Genomic DNA, 19630 nt, shown 5'->3' with positions numbered 1-19630 from the left:
GTCAGTGTGCGTGAGACCACAGGGTGGATCACGGACAGAATGGCAGCGATGAAGCTGCTGTGTCATCGCGAGATTTGAATCTCTGGTCGTCATTTGAAAGATGGCTGCTGAGGCGCGTTCTGTGACCGAGAGAGACACAGCAGACGGGTGAGAACCAGTTAAAACACACTTTATTAAACGAACACACTGATATTGCGTAATTAAACACATGAACAGATCTATAGCGCATCTCTGTTATATTAATATCGCTTTTTTTTAACGCATAACGTTAAACCACAGCAGCACTCGAGTCAAGTGTTACAATGAATTGATGGTGTTTTCACGATGTTTCGTCTTATTTATTTGAGATTTGTCCCCTGTGTTCTTTAATTTGACGTTTATATAATTAACATACTGATAGTTCTTACTGCAAATAAACATGATATTACTTTATTTACCCTAAAGCTCCTTGCCAAAACAAAAGATTCGTTTCATTTAATTCATACACCCCGACCTCTGTTGTGATTTGCATGCTGTCACTCATCAGAGCTGGATAGTAAATAGGTGCTGATGATCAACTGTATAATAAATGATATATAACGTTAGATGTCAGTGGTGTTGATATGTAAATGTGGGCTGTGAAGTGAGAATGAGCTCGTGGTTATGATATGCCCCCCTTAAAGAATAAGTTACTGATCAGTTCTGGCAGTTTTTATATCTCATATTCTCACATGTGTGTTTTTGCAGCGATTCTTCATTTGGAGATCTGACCACAAACATGGAGACTGAGTCTTCCAGTGGAAAAGATACAATGGTATTGTGTTTGACACATGAGGAATTGTACTTTATGCATTTAACACGCATTACTTCTCTTATTGTGTATGATTTTCGCTATTTCACATATTGTTTATCTTCTTAACTGCTATTTTTGTATTTATATAGTATTATAGTATTTATTAATATTTTGAATTACACTTAATTTTTATATTTTTAGTTTTTATTTAATTTTTAGTTCTAGCAATTCTTTATTTGCTTTAGTCATTTATACGGTATATATATTCATATTTATGTAGCTTTAATTAATTTCAGTTTGAGTAATTTTAGTACTTTAACATAAACTTATTTATTTCAGTTAAGCTAGTTAAACATGTCGTTTTTCTAAGTTTAAAATTTTTCATGTAATAATATATATTTTATTTCAGCTTTTTCAATTACTGATTTTTTTTTTATTATAGTTTTAGTTTTATTTAACAATAATACCACTGCTTCTTAATTCTTTCATTGAAATCAATTCCCCATGGATAATTAAGTCTAACATTTTGTATATAAAAGTCCTAAGACCTCATTGAATATTCTGTGTCACTTGGAAATGTCAAGTCACCTTTATTTCTATGGCGCTTTATACAATACAGATTGTTTCAAAGTAAGATTTACAGTAATAAAAAGGAAAATGATTCATTGATGGAAACAGAATTCATTTAAATTCTGCTGTAAAGCAGCTCTAAAAAGACAATAGTGTCATTATTCAGCTGAAATCAGTTTAGTGTTGATTCATTTTGGTTCAATAACTGTGTAAAGTACATCAATTTTGAAATGAGTTCATTTCAGCTATAACCATTACAGAAGTCAAATGGCTAAAGAATGTGCCGTTTCATGGTGACTTTCAAGCAGGTTTTCAGTACAACATAACATTGTGTGTGTTTGTGTCCTCAGGACACGGCCGGGGACAGTTCTGAGGCGGCGGACACACAGACGGGCTCTGGAGACGACGAGAGCGGCCGTCAGCTGGGGGAAGTGGAGCTGCAGTGTGCGCTTTGCATGAAGTGGTTTACAGCAGACACGTTCAGCATTGACACGGCGTGCGTTGCTCTCTTATTATCTGAGATGGACGGGTGTCCCACATGCATGTACTTACACTGTCTGTCTTCTCATTCCTGCAGAACTTGCCTGCCGTTCATGACCAATTATGTGTTTCACTGCAACGTGTGTCACCACAGTGGGAACACATACTTTTTGAGGAAACAAGCAAGTGAGTGGATGTGTTTGATTTGTTGAATTGATGATCACTGTTGCAAACTGCTGTTTGAATTGTACTAGAGAGGGTCTGATCAGGATTTTTCATGGCCAAATCCATTTTTTTACAGGAAAATGGGCAGATTCTGATACTTGTTGCTGATTTTTTTTTTTTTTTTTCAAGCAGATTTATTTGCTCTATTACAAGTCAAACTTAATCAAAAAAATCTCTCTAGCCATTTGAAATGAGAGGCAACTACTGCTTTTTAATCACAATCCAATCAAAGACTCTACAAACATGTAGTTTGAGCAGTTGTTTTTTATTTCAATTAAATAGTCTAATTTCAAGATTTAACTTTCAAGATAGAGTGGTCTGACTCTAGATTTGAGAAATTATTCTGCATAAACATACTTGCACAAAACAAACAGCAGACTGACTATATATATATAGCATATTCTTGGTTTTTGCTGTACACAAAGCAGCGCTGCGCTTATAAACACTACTTTATATGGAGGTAAGAGGAAATAGAAAATGCCATCAAAACTATTCTGAAGAAAAGTCAGTTCCCTTCAGAGACAGCCATATAAATCCCCACCCCAATTCAATATTTATATTTTTCTTCCTCTATTTTGAGCATTGCATGTCCTTGTGTCCCATCTCTGTATAAACAATACTGTAAACAGGACGTTAACACAGGCCAGTTTACAATATTACTTTGTAATATTTCCACACAAATGACATTTTGGGAAATAATTGCAATGCAGTTTGTGTCCAAGTCCAGAACAGAGATCGGACAAAAAAAAAAAAAGATGACCGGTCGACCGGTGCATCTCTAATTGTTACATAGGTAGTGTGCAGTGAAGCACATCAGTATTACATTCTGAACATGTTTTTTCCTTTTATCTTTTTAATTGTGGAATGGTTTTATATCCACAGATCTGAAGGAGATGTGTCTCACCGCTTTGGCAAATCTGACATGGAGGTCCAGAACTCAAGAGGAGCATCCCAAAACAATGTTCTCTAAAGATAAGGTACACTTTCAGCTGAAGTTGACTGATTGTAGTGCCATGTCTTTCATATTGTGGTTTCAGTGGTGTTGTTTGGTTTCTTGTAAAGGACATCATTCCTTTCATTGACAAATACTGGGAGTGTATGACGACCCGTCAGAGGCCTGGCAAACTGACATGGCCAAATAATATTGTCAAGACTATGGTGAGGAATTGAGATGTTTGAGAGATTCTCTTGATTCTTAAAAAATTTTTTATGTCTGTAATGTGGATTATAGAGTTTTATAAAGGTTGACTTGTGTTGTTTGGACTCAGATTAAAGAGCGTGATGTTTTCCTGGTGAAAGAACATCCCGACCCCGGCAGCAAAGACCCTGAAGAGGACTATCCCAAATTTGGTTTGCTTGATCAGGTGCGACCCATAACTCTTTTTAAAGTGTTTACTTTATAGACAGAGTAGTTATTATCAGTGTTGCTACGCAGTATGGAATTTTATTTGAGTAATTTCCAGGTCTGAATAACTATGGGGAAAAAAGAAAACAGAATATGGAAAAATATTTGTGTTTCACAACTTTTGCCCCCATTCAAGGTCAAAGGTCAAGGTCAAAGTTTATTTATAAAGCACATTTACAAGCAGTCACTACTGCCCCAAAGTGCTATACAGGTAAAGAAATAACATGAGATAAAAACTATTTCCAAAACAGACAGTAAATAATAAAATGTCACAGCTCAGCTAATATTCGAACGCCAGTCCAAAAAGATACGTTTTTAACAATGATTTAAAACACTCAACAGAGGTAGCTGCTCTCAGGGCATAAAGTATTCCGGCATCGTGCCGGATCTCCGGCGTGCGGCCGTGAGGAAAAAATGATTATTTTCGCATGCGATTCATTTTTGTCCAGCTAACGTGTTAAAATATTTAAGCAATTAACGCAGCATCCGTTCTTTCTGTCATCCTTTAGCTAGGGTTATGATCGCTCTTATTCACGCAAATGCTTTAAACCACTCATGCGCGACAAGACAAAAGAGAACGCGCTTTCAGTGAATGTCCTTCTGACACGCGTGCGCACACACACACACGAGACGCACAGAAAGACGCGCGCCAGTATCAAGTTCTCTTTCGCGCTTGAACGAACAATAACACACACATTTATGCCAAAATGTCCGTTTTGTCGAGTATCCTCACAAGAACAGTCTTAAATGAGTTAAATACAATCTTAAATGGAAGTAAATAGTAGTGAGAGAATGAAACGCGTGAGATCCTGTCAGCAGCGGCAGATCTTAAAGTGACAGGAGGCATTAATTCTGTCTGTCAGTAAAGTTAACCTAAAGAACAGAGAGAACAGAGAAAATTACTAACTGCCCTCGACTAAAGAACGCTTGTAGCTTTGATAAGGATTAATCTGTATTTCATTTCAAATGTATGTGCGGACTGTTTTATAACCTTATTCAATTTCTGTATGGTACAGGTAAATGACATTTATTATGGGTTTAAGTGAGGATTGGTTTAAGTTCACTTAAATTAAAGGTTTTTATATTTTTTGAAGCCTAATGTTTAAAATTTGGGGGGAAATAATTTTCATCGAGACATCAGTAAATATAATATGAGTGATACTGGCTTTCATTCATAAAAAGACGGCATTAAGATACAGCTGTAATACTTGAAAATAAATGGTGCCATTGAAGATAAGGTTATCTACTCCGAACCCCCCCCCCCCCCCCCCCCCCCCAAAAAGTTCAGGCTCAGGAATTTTTTTCACTTTAACCCCTGTGCTCTAATACTGAGAGGAAGCGAGTTCCAGAGCGTAGGACCTGCTATTGAAAAAGCTCTGTCCCCTCTGGTTTTTCATCTAGACCTTGGAGAGTCTAGAAACGACTGTCCAGTAGACCTTAGTGTTCTAACTGGAGTGTGCAAAGTAAGCATATCTGATTCAGTTTTCTAAAATATAAAATAAAAATAATGTATCATTCAATGGCAAAAGTTTAGCGATCGTTAATGAATACAACTGAATGAAATCAAAGCAACGTTTTTTGTGTTTTTTGTATTGAATGCCATAGAATGTCATTGCACTGTAAAACAAATTTACCTACGGGTATAAATAAGTAAACAACAACAACAACAACAACAAGGTTTTCATTACGCAAATCTGTTTGTCTTTAACATAAGCAAGTCTCTTTTGAACTTCACTAAATGAATGCGCGTGTGCCACTCAAACCAGAAACCGATAAAGGGGCAAATGGTCATCTAAATCAGACTGTACTTCGATGTTTGGTGTAACAATATATCGTGCCACAATATATTGCAATACAAAAATGCAACAATATGTATCGTGGATAGTTCTCCCCCCAAAAATTTACTGTGTGAGAAAATAATTCAAGTTTTCAGAGTTTTAGTGTCAGTACTACATTAAACTACTATATATAATGTTGATTATAATGTATAATAATGCAATGGGGGAATATTTGTGGGTCCTGATAATACCAAATGTTACCTGACCAGTAAAAAGTGTCCAACATTATTTGAAATATATCTAGTCAGTGAAAAAGTGCAAGAATATTCTAAAATAGTCAGCTTCAGAATCATGAATATTTTTATTCTGGTGTCACCATTGTCCTTGGGTTAAAAGCACAGAGCCTATTCATTTACACACACAATGTAATATCAAAGTTAGCATTTTAATCAACAGTACATTTTTTGTTAACCTTTTATCATATGTCTTGGAGTATCGCAATAATATGGTATCGTGAGTTCAGTATCGTGACATGTATCGAATCGTGACATGAGGGTATCGTTACACCCCTAATGTTTGGTGATCTTTACAGGATCAAATCGATGTGTCAGAGGTAAATTTAAGCAATTAATAACGGGTTTTAGGTTCTTCATCATTTAAGTGCATGTTATCACTTTGAGAAAACCTATGAAAAAAAGAGAAAATTATATTCCAAATATAATGCAAAAAAAATAATGCTGTATGAACCATTTCTGTTAAATATGGTCTGAAAATTGTACAGAGAGGTTTGAAAATTAGAATTTTACATCTATTTTACACGGACGTAAAAACTTAATTATCTTGGAAACAGGATCCAATTTTTTTTTTTATTTGTCAAATTTGAATTCAACACATCAATATACATAAAAAATAGTACATTTTATCTCTGAAACAGATGACTACTAAGACATTGTAGACCAGTGTTATGAATGAAGGGGATGCATTGCATTGTGGGATACAGTACCAGGGGGGCAAAAAAACGGATTGCATAATTGCAGAATGCATTCTGTATTCTAGCATACCCAGTTTTCCGTTTTACTAATCTTAAAACTACTTTAATAATTTGAGTTTATGTTCTGTATTTGGTTTTATTCAGGATCTGGGCAATATTGGGCCGTCGTATGACAACCAGAAGCAGGTGACAACCATCACCGGTGCTGGAGGGTTGAACGGTAAGACAGAATGCTCTAAGCTCCAGAAATTGTTAAAGTTGCATATTTAATTCTGAATGCTGAGGGAGTTCCTTTAAAGCTGTGCGTTGTATTCCAGGTGGATCAAGTTTTTCAGGTGAATATGGATCGTTTTTGGTGTGGCTTTTGAAATCGGAGGCTGGTGTTTGGTTTGGTGCTCCTGTAACTCCCCCTTGCTTTGCATTGATCTTTTCCCTCTTGATTGACTTGCTTGCTCCTTTTGGCCACGTCTCCTCAATCTGCAGCCTGATGTCGGCACTATTCATGTTTCTGTGTGCTTGTGCCCCCTCTCTTCCCTGTTAGACAACGAAAATCTAACCGTCATGTCTTTTGGCACATATCAATGGACTGTCACTGAAGCATATTGCTTTCACACTTTATCGTTGTGTTTGTCAAACGCTGACCATTAGATTGAACTCAATCCCTGATCAACACTCAGCCGGGCTGCTCTGTATGTAAACTGCTGGAAGCATTTAGGTTTGGGCTTTAAAGGTGCTGTATGTAAGTTTTTCACTGTACTAAAGCATAAAAATACCATATGTTTACAGATATTTAGAAAACATGCTGAGTTCACATACTGGTGTCTCTGGAAAACACTTGTACAGCCAGTTATTTTACTTTGAAATGTCCATTCCATTAGGTAATGTCTGTTTTGGTCTATGCGAAACCGCACGTTGCCAATGAATTTACCCAATAGTATTTCGCCACCACAGGTTGCCAGTTGGCGGAAAGCACAGCATATTGCTGCAGCCTTGGAAGCCAGCGAACAAACTGAGTCAGAGATCAGATTCTATCCGCACCCATCTAAAAATCTCTATGAACTGGAGCATATTAAAACTATCAACTCATCATAAATCAATAAATCAACTCGTCAACTTTCGTAAGTCTCCTCGCCTTCCATTGTGAATTGCGCTCGTTCCTATTGTGTGTCCTCAATCTGGCAACCCGCGTGAGCGTCGATTCTGAGCAGGAGGGGAAAACAGCTTTCTCCGCTATTTTGACTTTGGACCCATTTCAACCGCTAGCTGTCAATCTCACATACTGCACCTTTAAGTTAGCTTTGGATGATCAGAGCATGTGAATCAGGCTGAGGTTGATTCTGCATCATCAGTTTTTGAATCGAGACTCTGGTATGGATCTGTCACAGGTGGGCTTCCTCCAGCGGCTACAGGAAAAGGAAGAGGAGCCAAACGCAAACAACAGCAGCTACAAGATGGAGCCGCAGCTGGAACGGCCAAGAGAACCCGCAGGTACGACAACAAGCACATCTTAAAGTCCCTGTAAAGGCAATTCTAAAAAAAATTCTAAACACATTATAAATGTTAGAAATGTATTGCTAAAACATATTACAAAGACTGTGAACTGTGAAGTACTGAATTGTGGAGTTAGACCGTTAAACAGTTTTTCACCATTGCTATTTTCCGGATTTTTTGGGCGGGGCTAAAACAGGGCTCGATGACGCACTGGAGCCCCTGACCTCCTGCACACGCCCCTACTTGATGACGCACTGAGGCTGGCTCCTCCCCTAACAATAGAGCACATTCACATCAGTTTGCGCTCAATCGCGAGTTACTGTCAGTACTATTAGTTGCTACAGCCTACAATTTGCTAGCTAGCTATGCCTTCGACACGGAAATGCATACTACCTGGATGCGATCATGTATAAAACAGATCGGTGTCTTTATTTAAATTTCCTAAAAACGATCACATCAAGAAGAGGTGGATTAATTTTGTGAAGAGCCATCCTTGATGGAGAGCTGAGGATCACCGCCAACACCCGCCTCTGTATTGATCATTTTACACGGGATAGTTTTATAAACTTTCGTCTGAGACAACTGGGATTCACTGATAATCCGCTGTTACTGGTGAATGGGGCCGAACCGACTATCTCCCGACTCGGCCTTCATCTCCCCGTCCCGAAAGCAGTATCACCTAATATCACCGTCGGCAGCTTTGCAATGCTTTACCGCGAGTGGGCGTGGTTTCAGCGCAGCCAGCGGACACGCCCCCAGCGTTTGAGAGCAGAGAATAATGCTCATTTTTTCAAGATTTTGGTAGCTTATTTTATGTACTTGCCGGCTTTTTTATCATTCAAATTTGGCTGGGTGGCTAATAACACATTTTTCTGTGGTGTGACAAACTCGGAACACATACTTAATTTTGACTTTACAGGGACTTTAAAGGATTAGTTCACTTCAGAATTAAAATTTCCTGATAATTTACAGTCATCCAAGATATTCATGTCTCAAAAGAAATTAAGGTTGAGGAGAACATTCCAGGATTTTTCTCCATATAGAGGACTTCAATGCGTTGAAGGTCCAAATTGCAGTTTCAATGCAGCTCAGAGGTCTGCACCGATTGCTGGAATTGCCTTAAATGACCCAAGCGAGGTGTACAGGGTCAGATGTTTGAGGAAGGCTAAGGCTATTATTGCTGACCCATCTCATCCGTTGTGCCAAGAGTTTTTACTGCTTCCTTCCGGGCGCCGTTATAAAGTTCCACGGGGTAACACCAACAGGTTTAAGAAGTCCATGATCCCCAGAGCGATTAGTCTTTTAAATGAATGAGTGTATGAGTATATTTAATGTATTGTTTTAGAATGTGTTCTTTGTTTTGTGTCGATGGTATGTTGTATATGACTGGTGGCTGTAAACTTAATTGCCCCATGTGGGATAATAAAGCTTAACTAACTAACTATTTACATAAATATAGCCTATCGTTTTTAGTACGAGTTATGAAGGAAGAGAACAGCATCGACAGCTGATGGTTTCAGCGCTGTCCTCTGATTGTGGTGTTGTGAATGAAATAGTGCATTTTGTAAAATGATATGATTAAATAAAAATGGTTCATGTATCATTTTACACAACTGTTTTGCGCATGTGCTCGCACTATTTCGGTCACAACACCGCAATCAGAGGAGGACGGCTGAAACTGGTCACATAGGCTACTTTCTCTCTCGTGTGCTCATATAATTACGATCACAATACAACAAGCAGCCAAGCGGCACACAAACTATATATATGTACAGCCTATATTGTTTTTCTAAGTTACAAACCCGACCCGAACCCGAGGCTATTCATTAAACATTAACCCGAACCCGACCCGAAACCCGTGAGTTTTTCGGGTAGCAGACCTCTAATGCAGCTTCAAATGGCTCTACATGATCCCAGCCAAGGAATAAGTGTCTTATCTAGCGTATAACATCGGTCATTTTCTAAAAAAATTAAACATTTATATACTTTTTAACCATAAATGCTCGTCTTGCACGTCCGCGACTTCACGCATTACGTAATCACGCTGGAAAGGTCAGGCGGTAACCTGACGTAGATGGAAACTCTCATTTTCTCCTCCAACTTTTTACCTTTTATTTGTTAAAATTTTTATGTAAATAGCGTTTGACTTGGTCTTTGCACGTTCGCTTTGTAAACACTAGGTTGGTACTTCCACCCTTCGTCACACTTGACCTTTCAACGTGATTACGTAATGTGTGGCGCATCACAGCTGGTGCAAGATGAGCATTTGTGGTTAAAAAGTATATAATTATTGATTGATTTTTTAAATGAGCGATGGTTTGGCTAGATAAGACTCTTATTCCTTAGCTGGGATCATGTAGAGCTCTTTGAAGCTGCATTGAATTGTAATTTGGACCTTCAACCCATTGATAACCGTTGAAGTCACTATATGGAGAAAAATCCTGGAATTTTTCCCTCAAAAACCTTAATTTATTTTTGACTGAAGAAAGACATGAACATCTTGGATGACGTGGGGGTGAGTAAATTATCAGGAAATTTTAATTCTGAAGTGAACTAATTCTTTAAAGTCGACATGAAATGAAAATTCACCCTATCTGTTTTGTAAATGCTGATCGGAGCAAAACATTACTCTGTTTTAGTGACCCGCTGTTCTCAGCGCAGCGCCTGCCACCTCATGGTTACCCTCTTGAGCACCCCTTCAACAAGGATGGGTATCGCTACATCCTAGCCGAGCCGGATCCTCACGCTCCTGACCCGGAGAAACTGGAGCTGGACTGCTGGGCCGGGAAGCCCATCCCTGGAGACCTGTACCGCGCGTGTCTGTATGAGCGCGTGCTGCTGGCGCTGCACGACAGAGGTACATGTGTCATCCAGGGGTGCGTTTCCCAAAAGCATCGTTAGCCAACTATGGTCGCAAGTTCCGTCGTTATCAGCATAGTTCCACGAGTCGGTGTTTCCCGAAACCATCGTTCTAACGAACATTCGCAAACTTGTGTGTTTGGAACGACAGCTCTCGATCTGTGTTTAGAAGCAGTTTCTAGTTTGCATGACATGTGGACTCAATAAATCCTTTTTTTGAGCCAAATAAGCAAGCTGACATTCAGTACAACCTGTGTGTTTTATTTAGAATACATACAAATGTCATTTACGTCTTTTAGTTTGTCAAGAGATTTAAAGCACCGTTTTTGAAGAGTGCTCATGTGTAAATGTGCTCTAGTACGCAAGAACGAGCCTATGATTGAATCTGGAAATAAAGCAAAATAACTGAGAAAAACAAGAGATAGTCCTCAGAGGCCATGTCTGTATAGCAAAACATCTAGCATTAATTCAATCTCAAACAGATTCATTAAAAAGAGTTATTACTCCACCACCTGCGTGACATCATAAACCAATGTAGTTGACGACCAATTTGTGACAATACGGTTTCGGGAAACAGTCGTGACTAGCTAGTTGATTTCTTCAACGATGCATCGTACTACGGTAGTTTAGCAGTGAGTTACGTCGTTGTACGGGAAACACACCCCAGAACAGCCAATCAAAACAAACCTTGTGCTTGTAAACCACCATGGTTTACTATCTCTTTTTGACTGTTTCAGCTCCACAGTTAAAGATTTCAGACGACCGCTTGACGGTGACCGGAGAGAAGGGCTACTCGATGGTCCGAGCGTCTCATGGGGTCAGAAAGGGCTCGTGGTATTTTGAGGTCACTGTGGACGAGATGCCTCCGGACACTGCGGCTCGGCTGGGCTGGTCGCAGCCTTTAGGTCTGTAACTGTAACAACGCTTCACAGTTACAGAAGCTTACCGTATTTAAAAAAAAAAAAAAATCCTGTTTTTTATCATCTGAAATGTGCTGCGACTTGTAAAATGCAATTAAACGCAAGCATACAAATATGCTAAATATATTTAGATTTGTGCTGAATGTGAGAGGTACACTACTGGTCAAAAGTTTGGAATAATTTATTTGATCGAAAATACAGTAAAAAACGTAATATTGTGAAATATTATTACAATTCAAAATAATAAAATGTAATTTATTCCTGTGATCAAAGCTGAATTTTCAGCATCATTACTCCAGTCTTCAGTGTCACATGATCCTTCAGAAATCACTCTAATATGATGATTTGCTGCTCAAGTATTCAGATTTGCATTAAATAAATGTAAGCTCTTAAAAAAAAAAAAAGGACTTATTAAATTCATTTCACTTCTGTACCATTAAATTTAAATAATTTGTTGTGGAGTTAGGGGAACTATTTTAGATGTGATTTACCTCTGTGTGTGTGTGTGTGTGTGTGTGTGTGTGTTTTCTCTCTCTCTCAACAATGCAATTTTGACTTGGTGCGACTCATACTGCAATATACTCTGTGTATTTACAGTGTTCATCATATGTCTTTTATCCCAGGAAACCTTCAAGCTCCTCTGGGTTATGATAAGTTCAGCTACTCGTGGCGCAGTAAGAAAGGAACACGCTTCCATCAGTCCATCGGAAAGCATTACTCTGACGGCTACGGTCAGGGCGACATCTTGGGCTTTTTCATCCAGCTTCCAGACGAGACCGAAACCGCCAAGGCTCTGCCTGACACGTACAAGGACAAGGTATGAACAAACTGAATAGTTTGTTCTTTTACTTATTTTTTAAAAAACATTCTGGTATGATTCGGCTTGGAGGTCATCTATGTGCTAGCGCTCTCCTGAAGGATAAAATGAATTCTCTAATGTCATCTTAAGTGATAATATTGTTGATTCTCCTCAAAGGCGCTGATCAAATTCAAAAGCTACTTGTACTTTGAAGAGAAAGATTACGTGGACAAGGCCGAGAAGAATTTAAAACCCACCAGTATCAGCCGAGTGAGTGTTTCATTGCATTGTATTGATGCATTCAAAATATTGCATTATGATGTCATCATTGATGTCTCATGTGTTTGTTTTTAGATGATATTTTTCAAGAACGGAGCGAATCAAGGTGTGGCCTATGAGAATCTGTTTGAGGGGATGTACTACCCCGCCATATCCCTCTACAAGAGCTGCACGGTATGGCCCTTTTCAACCAAAAATGTTTTTTGGTCTTTTGTTTACACTACAATGGCGTTTTGGGGGCCTGAAAATGCTAACTTTTGAAAAAGGCTTCTAAGTGCAAGTTTTTGAAAACGATAAAATCTTCGTCTCCGCCTACAAAAACTTCTTCCGTTTTATGACGTCATGCGTATTACGTGTTCAGTCTATAGGCATACGCGAGTACTTGACAGCCAAAACAACAATGGCGCACTACAGGACTGTGTTTGTGCTGCTCAAGATACTGAATTTATTAACTCTTCTCCAGCAAAGTGTAGATTTACTACATCAATACCACTACTACGACAGCAGGGACGCATTATTTATTGTTTGTGTTCACCACTCAGTAGAAAATGCTTATGTGTGTAGTATTTCTTACATCGCCAGCTACTGGCCTGGCATGCATAATACAGCGTTTTCAGTCGTTTCCGGGTGAACGGGGATCGTTTTGACAAAACGTTGTCGTCTGTATGCAAAACTTTTCAGTTTTTAGAACAGTGTTGTCTTCCAAATGTACCCTAAAAAAGTCAGATTTTCCCTTTATTGGGAGTAAATCAAGACAAAAAAAAAAATATGTATACAGCTCTTTGATTTACTTTGTGCATGTTATAACGTTCATCTTATTGAGGATCTTGCTTTTGATTATGCACAATCACAAGTTTGGGGTCGAAAAGATTTTAATCGTTTTTGAAAGTCTCTTCTGCTCTCCAAGGCTGCATTAATTTGATTAAAAAAATACAGTAAAAACAGTAATATATGGAAATATTATTACAATTTCATATAACTGTTTTCTATTGTAATATATGTAATTTATTCCTGTGATCAAAGCTGAATTTTCAGCATCATTACTCCAGTCTTCAGTGTCACATGATCCTTCAGAAATCACTCTAATATGATTTGCTGCTCAAGAAACATTTTTTTGATTTATAAATGTTGAAAACAATTGTGCTGCGTCAGATTGTTGTGGAAACTGATAAAATTTTTTCAGGATTCTTTTATGAATAGAAAGTTCAAAAGAACAGCATTTAATTTAATCTTTTGTAACATTTATAAATGTCTTTACTGTCAATTTAATGCATATATATATACAGAATAAAAATATTAATATTTTTTTTTAAAATTCAAAACTCACTGACCCCAAATCTTTTAAATTTGTGCTTTCTATTTGTAACTCTGTCTGTGGGTGATTCATTTTCACGGCATCACAGTTCATGTCCTCGTTTTGATTCGGCCCACATAATAGCCTCGTTTCCACTGTCAGGCCAGTGCGAGCCAGGGCTTTAAACGGGCTAAAAGCCTGTAGCACCGAGCCCAAAACCCACTTCGTTTCCACTGTCGGGCCAGATGCTCCACAGCGCTTCACTAAAACACGCCCGTAACACGCCTCTCTGGAACAACGTCACACAAACCCTTCATTTCACCAACAAATGGAAGTTTTTTCAGGAAACTAACCAGAAAGAAATCACTGGAAACAGCGTGATCGCAAAACAAACATGATAAAAGCGACCGTTTGCTGGCATTTTTGTAGTTTACTTGAATATTTAAAACCCAAGAATCGATGTTTTACCACAGGTTTATAATCAAAACTGATACATTGATCATAATGAATTAATTTGGGTCAAAATTGCACATTAGTCATTAGGGGGGGGGGGGGGGGGGGGATTTCCCCCTTAAAGGGGATTTCCCCCTTTCTGGTCAAAGTATCCCTGCCTCTGCTTAATTATTTTTAAATAATTTTTGTCCCCCCCTCAAAGTGATCAGTGCTACTACACTAGTGGCGAGACGGATCACAAAACTTATCACGAGTCCGTGGTTTGATTAAAGTCAATTTTATTTAAAAATGCGCTCCTTCGGCTGGCTCTGGTATAGCGGCCGCAGCCTCTGTAATCACCTCTCTGCAGACTTGCTCAATGCCCCGCCCATCTGATTGGGCGCTATCTGATTGGTTACTCCTCACGAGTAATAGCCTATCAACACTTGCGAGACTGAGGCGTTTAGCGCGGCGCGGTAGACGTGAATTGACACAGATAATGCATCTGTCTTTTCTATCATTTCACTGTAGCTCAGCATCGCGATGTAACGTTAACGTTGTTACTTTTAACAGCAGTACAACTGTTTCTACTGTGATGGTTTAACTTTGCAATCAATCCATGGTTCAGCAGACTGATAGAAGTAGCCTAGCCTAAACTAAGTAAAGCGCTGTAACGTGAACTGTCAGTGCGATAGAACAATAAAATCCGAAATGGACCACCCACTGGAAAGCTGCGGATTTTCCCACAGGAAAGCAGAAAAAGACCGTTTTCCTAGTATGATGCAAAGGCCTACACTATAGCCTATTTATGTTTAAGTTGACACTACGTTGTGCCATTTAATTTTGCCATTCATAAATAAGTGTTTTGACATGTCAAGCCGAGTGGCACTATCCATGGTAGCTACTGGGAGGGGGATTTAATTCTTGCGTGTTTTTTCGTTGTGCGTGATCACAGTTCATATAAGCTATTAGAGTAAAAATATTGCGTTAGGCTACTTCATGAGTTAATAAGAAAAAAGATTTTACAATTCCTGCAAATGCAGTGATGAAGTTCATGTTCTCATGATTTATTTTTATGAATACAACTTTTTCAAAACATCCCCCCCTCTGTTTTTTTCACAAATCGCACCCTGTTTACATCACATTTAGAAAAATGATAATTTCTACAAATATGCCACCCAAAATACGGCCTGATGAGCTTCAGCACTCTCTCCCAGTTAAGCTACAGTTATATTTTCAGTCAGAGAAACAGAGGAAGCTCCTGAAAAATGTTTTGCTTTATTTTATGATAGTCCGGTATAAAGAGACAAGACGTAGGCAGATAAAATAAAAACATGATTGTGATAGCCTTTATGATTTTTGTCTAATTTCTTCAAGCGTTCATATTTACCATGTTTAGTACTATGGTAATAGTTAGCGTGCATAGTCTTTTGCATTTGCAATATTTCTACCATATACGGTGATCAGAATCCACATCGGATCATGTAAGTGAGTTTTGAGGTAAATGATTTTAAAAGTCTTTAATACTGATGATACTCGACGATGGAAAAAGCAAAGAAAACACAGTGGGAAGAGACTAGGAAAAGGAAAAGAGAATGAGCCTCTCAACCCGTAAATAAATGCATCGATCCGCAAGTTTTGTTTGAGTTCTTTAATGTTCTAGTGGTAATCTTTTTCCAAGCGTGTCAGATGTTGCAGGTTCTAAGTTTTTTTTTCTCTCATCAAAACTGAATATGTTCATCAGTGGTTACAGTCTATATCAAGCAGGGAAACGTTTGTGTGCATTTTATTTTGTGATTTCACCGGAATGAATAGAGAGTCTCCACAACGGCGATAGATTAAAGAGCGCGTCCGAGTGAAGACTGCGCGCGCCACAAGAGAACACAGTATCCATGACACTGATAGCAGCGGACACGAGCGCTCAGCTTGAGTTCAAAAACACATTTTAGCGCTAGATCTCTTATTTAAAGGCACAGTATGCAAAATTTGTACCTTAATATAACAGCTTCAAAGGGGTATCAGGCCTTGAGTGCGTGAGTGGTATTTACGACAGTAACGTTAAATACAAGTACTCCACAGCGACTCTAGGGGTCGCTGTTTGACAAAAACGGAATTCCTGCATAGTGTGCCTTTTTAAAGTGTGTATCATAAAACTGTCATTAGTTACTCTGTATATACTCTAGATGGTGCTGTATGAATGATGTGGAGATGATGCAATTGAAAAGAGCGTGTTGCACATCTATGAACCAAAACCAATGGGCCCATACCATTGTTAATGCTGTTTCCTCTTTCCAGGTGTCTGTTAATTTCGGACCACACTTTAAATACCCACCAAAAGACATCACATATCAGCCAGTAAGTATGAAATCACACTTGAATACCTTTCCTATTAGTACTGATTGATATATATATATATTCCTATGGGTAATTGCCAAAATAAAGGCATATTTCTATTAGGGCTCTGAGTTATGTTATAGATGATATTTTGTTAACAGCCCATTAAATAATTGCGATACCAAAATGATGGTTCGTTTTAAACTGAGACGGATGCATTGTATGATTGAAAGCAGGTGGACTTTGTACTACACCTTATTATTAACGGCTTTGGCCCTTTATTTCTAGCGAAGACATTAATACTACGGATGACAGACGTAGCATGAATCATAGAATGGCATTCTAGGGAAGCGTGTGCTTCAGGGTTCCCACACTTCTTGAAAAAGTACTTAAATTTCAGACACATGGATTCAAGGACTGGAAAGTATGTGAAAATAAACACTGGTCTTGAATTAAACAATAACTACATTTTGTACGAGTAGCATGGTGCTATTACAAAACATTGGCCTTTATGTGCTGACTAAGCCAGAACAAAATGGCACTACTGAATGCAGGGGAAAGCAGGAAAAACCTGATAAAAAAGAGGCGTGAGTGGATGATTCGTGATCACGGACAGGCAGCCCTGCATGATGAACGCGTGAGAAGCGCGGAGCTATTTAACTAGCTCAATATCAGGGACGTGCTAATTCAATTATGCTTGAACTACATAAAAAATACTTCCAGTGACAATTTCAAATAACTGTTTTCTAATGTCATTTATTCCTATGATAAAAGCTGAATTTTCAGCATCATTACTCCAGTCTTCAGTGTCACATGATCCTTCAGAAATCTCTTAATTTCAGTGCATGTATTTAAATATCAATATTTCTTTAGTTATAATTCCCAGTATTAAATTCTGCGTTACATACAGTTAAAGTACAATGATCTGCAATGTTTTGAACTATTGTACCATGTTGTTTTTCACTGTTGTCATGGTGATGATTGTGGTTTTGTCGTGAATCCTCAGATGAGTGACATGGGTTGGGGTGCAGTCATTGAACACACGCTGGCAGACATGCTGTACCACGTGGAGACAGACGTAGACGGCCGGCGGAGCCCACCGTGGGAAGGTTGAAGACCGACACTGTCTGAGAACACAGACTGACTGATATGGATGCCATATTCATAGCCCATGTATCTGAAAACTATTCCGTCATGCTTTTCATGTACCATTCTCTATGACCAAGAAATGTCGAATATATTTGATTAAATCATCTGTTTTGTATCGGTTGCAGTTGTACCCGTCCCTTGTTTTTCATGCAGGATTGAGAAGGGTTTTCTCATAGAAATCAACATGCATGTCTCATACTTCAGTTTTCTTTTTATGAAATATCATAGTGCACCAGAGCATGATGTTGATAGATGAATCCAGTTAGATTATGATGTATTTGGGGTGGTGTGTCTTATGCAAGAAGTTAATGTTTCGTTACATTTCCTCATACCGCAGATCTATCTTGGTATCAGTCATTTCATTTCCTTTTACAGCATCCTTATTAGTGAACTGCATCAGTGGTGTTTTTACCCTTAAAGCACATTAACCTGTTAAAGGCAGACGTTCAGTTGTGTGTTTGACCTGAGTGTGTTCTCAGAGGTCATGTGTTTCCATTCATGGTTTTTTATCTGTTGTTTATTTGTTAATTGGTTTGTAGTCATTCAGATAGGTGTAAAATATCTTTTTTTGTAAACCATGTTTTATACACAAACTTGTTTTAATAAAGTTACTCTTAAGACTTTAACCATGTTTTCATACATGTATGTTTTGTGATATTTCTACACTGTTAAAATTCAATATTTAATTTATGCAACAAGCAAACACAATTTTCACAATGACTTTCTCTTTTATTTACAAATTGAGCATACAAAGTATCTTAAAATCTTTTTTTGTATTATGAAAGTATGAAAATTATTCCCAAACCTTGCAGATGGTAGGGTTTGTGACAGTAAATGTAGTGCTACACAATATCTTTTCAGTATTTAACAATGACTCTTTGAATAACCTCTCCAGTGATGAAGCCATAGTTTCTTTTAAAAGAATAAAAAAATGAGGATAAAAAGTACTTTTTTCTTCTTTCTTTTCAGTCCTTACAGCTCTTCTGCAGATGAGGAGCGATATATTGGTTCAGCCTCCTGACCCAGACCCCTGTTCTACAACAATAGAGATAAAAAATAAAAGGCGTTTTTATTGTCATTCCCACATTGCATTTTATATGTAAATTACATTAATATTCCAGGTTATTGAATGAAAATGACATCTCTGGTTCAATTGGCCAGTTCGTGAGGGAAGTAGAAATGTTGTATTTTATTATTTAACCGTTATTTTTGAATTGGATCTTTTTGATGAATCGGTTGATCCGATTCACGAGATTTATTCACGGATCGATCAGATCGGACTAGACTGATTTAAAATACAACTCACGGAGAACTCGATTGATTATCAGGGTAAAATTATGACTTAATGTGACATATGACTTTTACCGTTGTTTGGCGAATTTAATAAAGTCATTAAAATAGTAATCCACGCTTGAGGGCGAAAGATTTTCCAACGCAAATTCGCAAAACTTTTGACGGATTCGACGCGTTGACCACCAGAAAGCTGCGTGGTTGGAAACGGTTAAAATATTATTCGCAGAAATGTTAACGTATATTTTAATTTGTATGTTTATGTGGGCGGATCTTTTGTAAGTACGTTAGGTCATAATTTTGCTGAAAGTCGTTTTAAACACAAGTAAATTATTTTTGCGGTTGTTAGCAGGCTAACGTTAACTTTATAAGTTACGTCGTAAGTTAAAGACCAATGTCAACATGGTGAATGTGATGTCTAGGAATGTATTTATAGCCCACTACACACACATCAGTGCTTAAAGTACTTTATTAACGTTCAATAATTAAGTTCTTCATTCAATGCGGTAAAGCTGAAATGCATACCGCCTTAGGGAGACCAGAGCCTGGCCTGTTTAAACTG

At 38.1% G+C, this 19630-nt stretch overlaps 1 protein-coding gene across 3 annotated transcripts; it reads left to right on the top strand.

Moving 5' to 3' along the window:
• On the top strand, positions 1-18404 carry ash2l (ash2 like, histone lysine methyltransferase complex subunit). Of its 3 annotated transcripts, none has more exons than XM_056240704.1 (17): positions 1-147; positions 727-793; positions 1693-1838; positions 1920-2008; positions 2930-3024; positions 3110-3205; positions 3316-3411; positions 6366-6441; positions 6539-6556; positions 7607-7709; positions 10352-10569; positions 11309-11476; positions 12115-12308; positions 12468-12560; positions 12645-12743; positions 16591-16650; positions 17636-18404. In XM_056240704.1, the coding sequence occupies exons 1-17, from the start codon at positions 101-103 to the stop codon at positions 17741-17743; spliced, it is 1773 nt and encodes a 590-aa protein (XP_056096679.1). In that variant the 5' UTR covers positions 1-100; the 3' UTR covers positions 17744-18404. The 3 variants fall into 3 exon arrangements, with proteins under 3 accessions (XP_056096679.1, XP_056096678.1, XP_056096680.1); XM_056240703.1 differs by having other exon boundaries at positions 6521-6556; XM_056240705.1 differs by lacking the exon at positions 6539-6556.
• Positions 18405-19630: the final 1226 nt, after the last annotated feature.

Source organism: Rhinichthys klamathensis, unplaced genomic scaffold (genome assembly GCF_029890125.1).
Source record: "Rhinichthys klamathensis goyatoka isolate OS25496 unplaced genomic scaffold, OSU_Roscu_1.1 h1tg000606l_1, whole genome shotgun sequence".
In the NCBI taxonomy this organism is placed as follows: Eukaryota; Metazoa; Chordata; class Actinopteri; order Cypriniformes; family Leuciscidae; genus Rhinichthys; species Rhinichthys klamathensis.
This window is presented reverse-complemented; position numbering and strand designations above follow the sequence as displayed.

Excerpts from the sequence above, each read along its gene's own strand:
- ash2l (XM_056240703.1), top strand. The coding sequence starts at position 101 with ATGGCTGCTGAGGCGCGTTCTGTGACCGAGAGAGACACAGCAGACGG. Across the intron at positions 3,206-3,315 it reads ATAATATTGTCAAGACTATG|ATTAAAGAGCGTGATGTTTT; the intron begins GTGAGGAATTGA and ends GTTTGGACTCAG. Across the intron at positions 16,651-17,635 it reads AAGACATCACATATCAGCCA|ATGAGTGACATGGGTTGGGG; the intron begins GTAAGTATGAAA and ends GTGAATCCTCAG.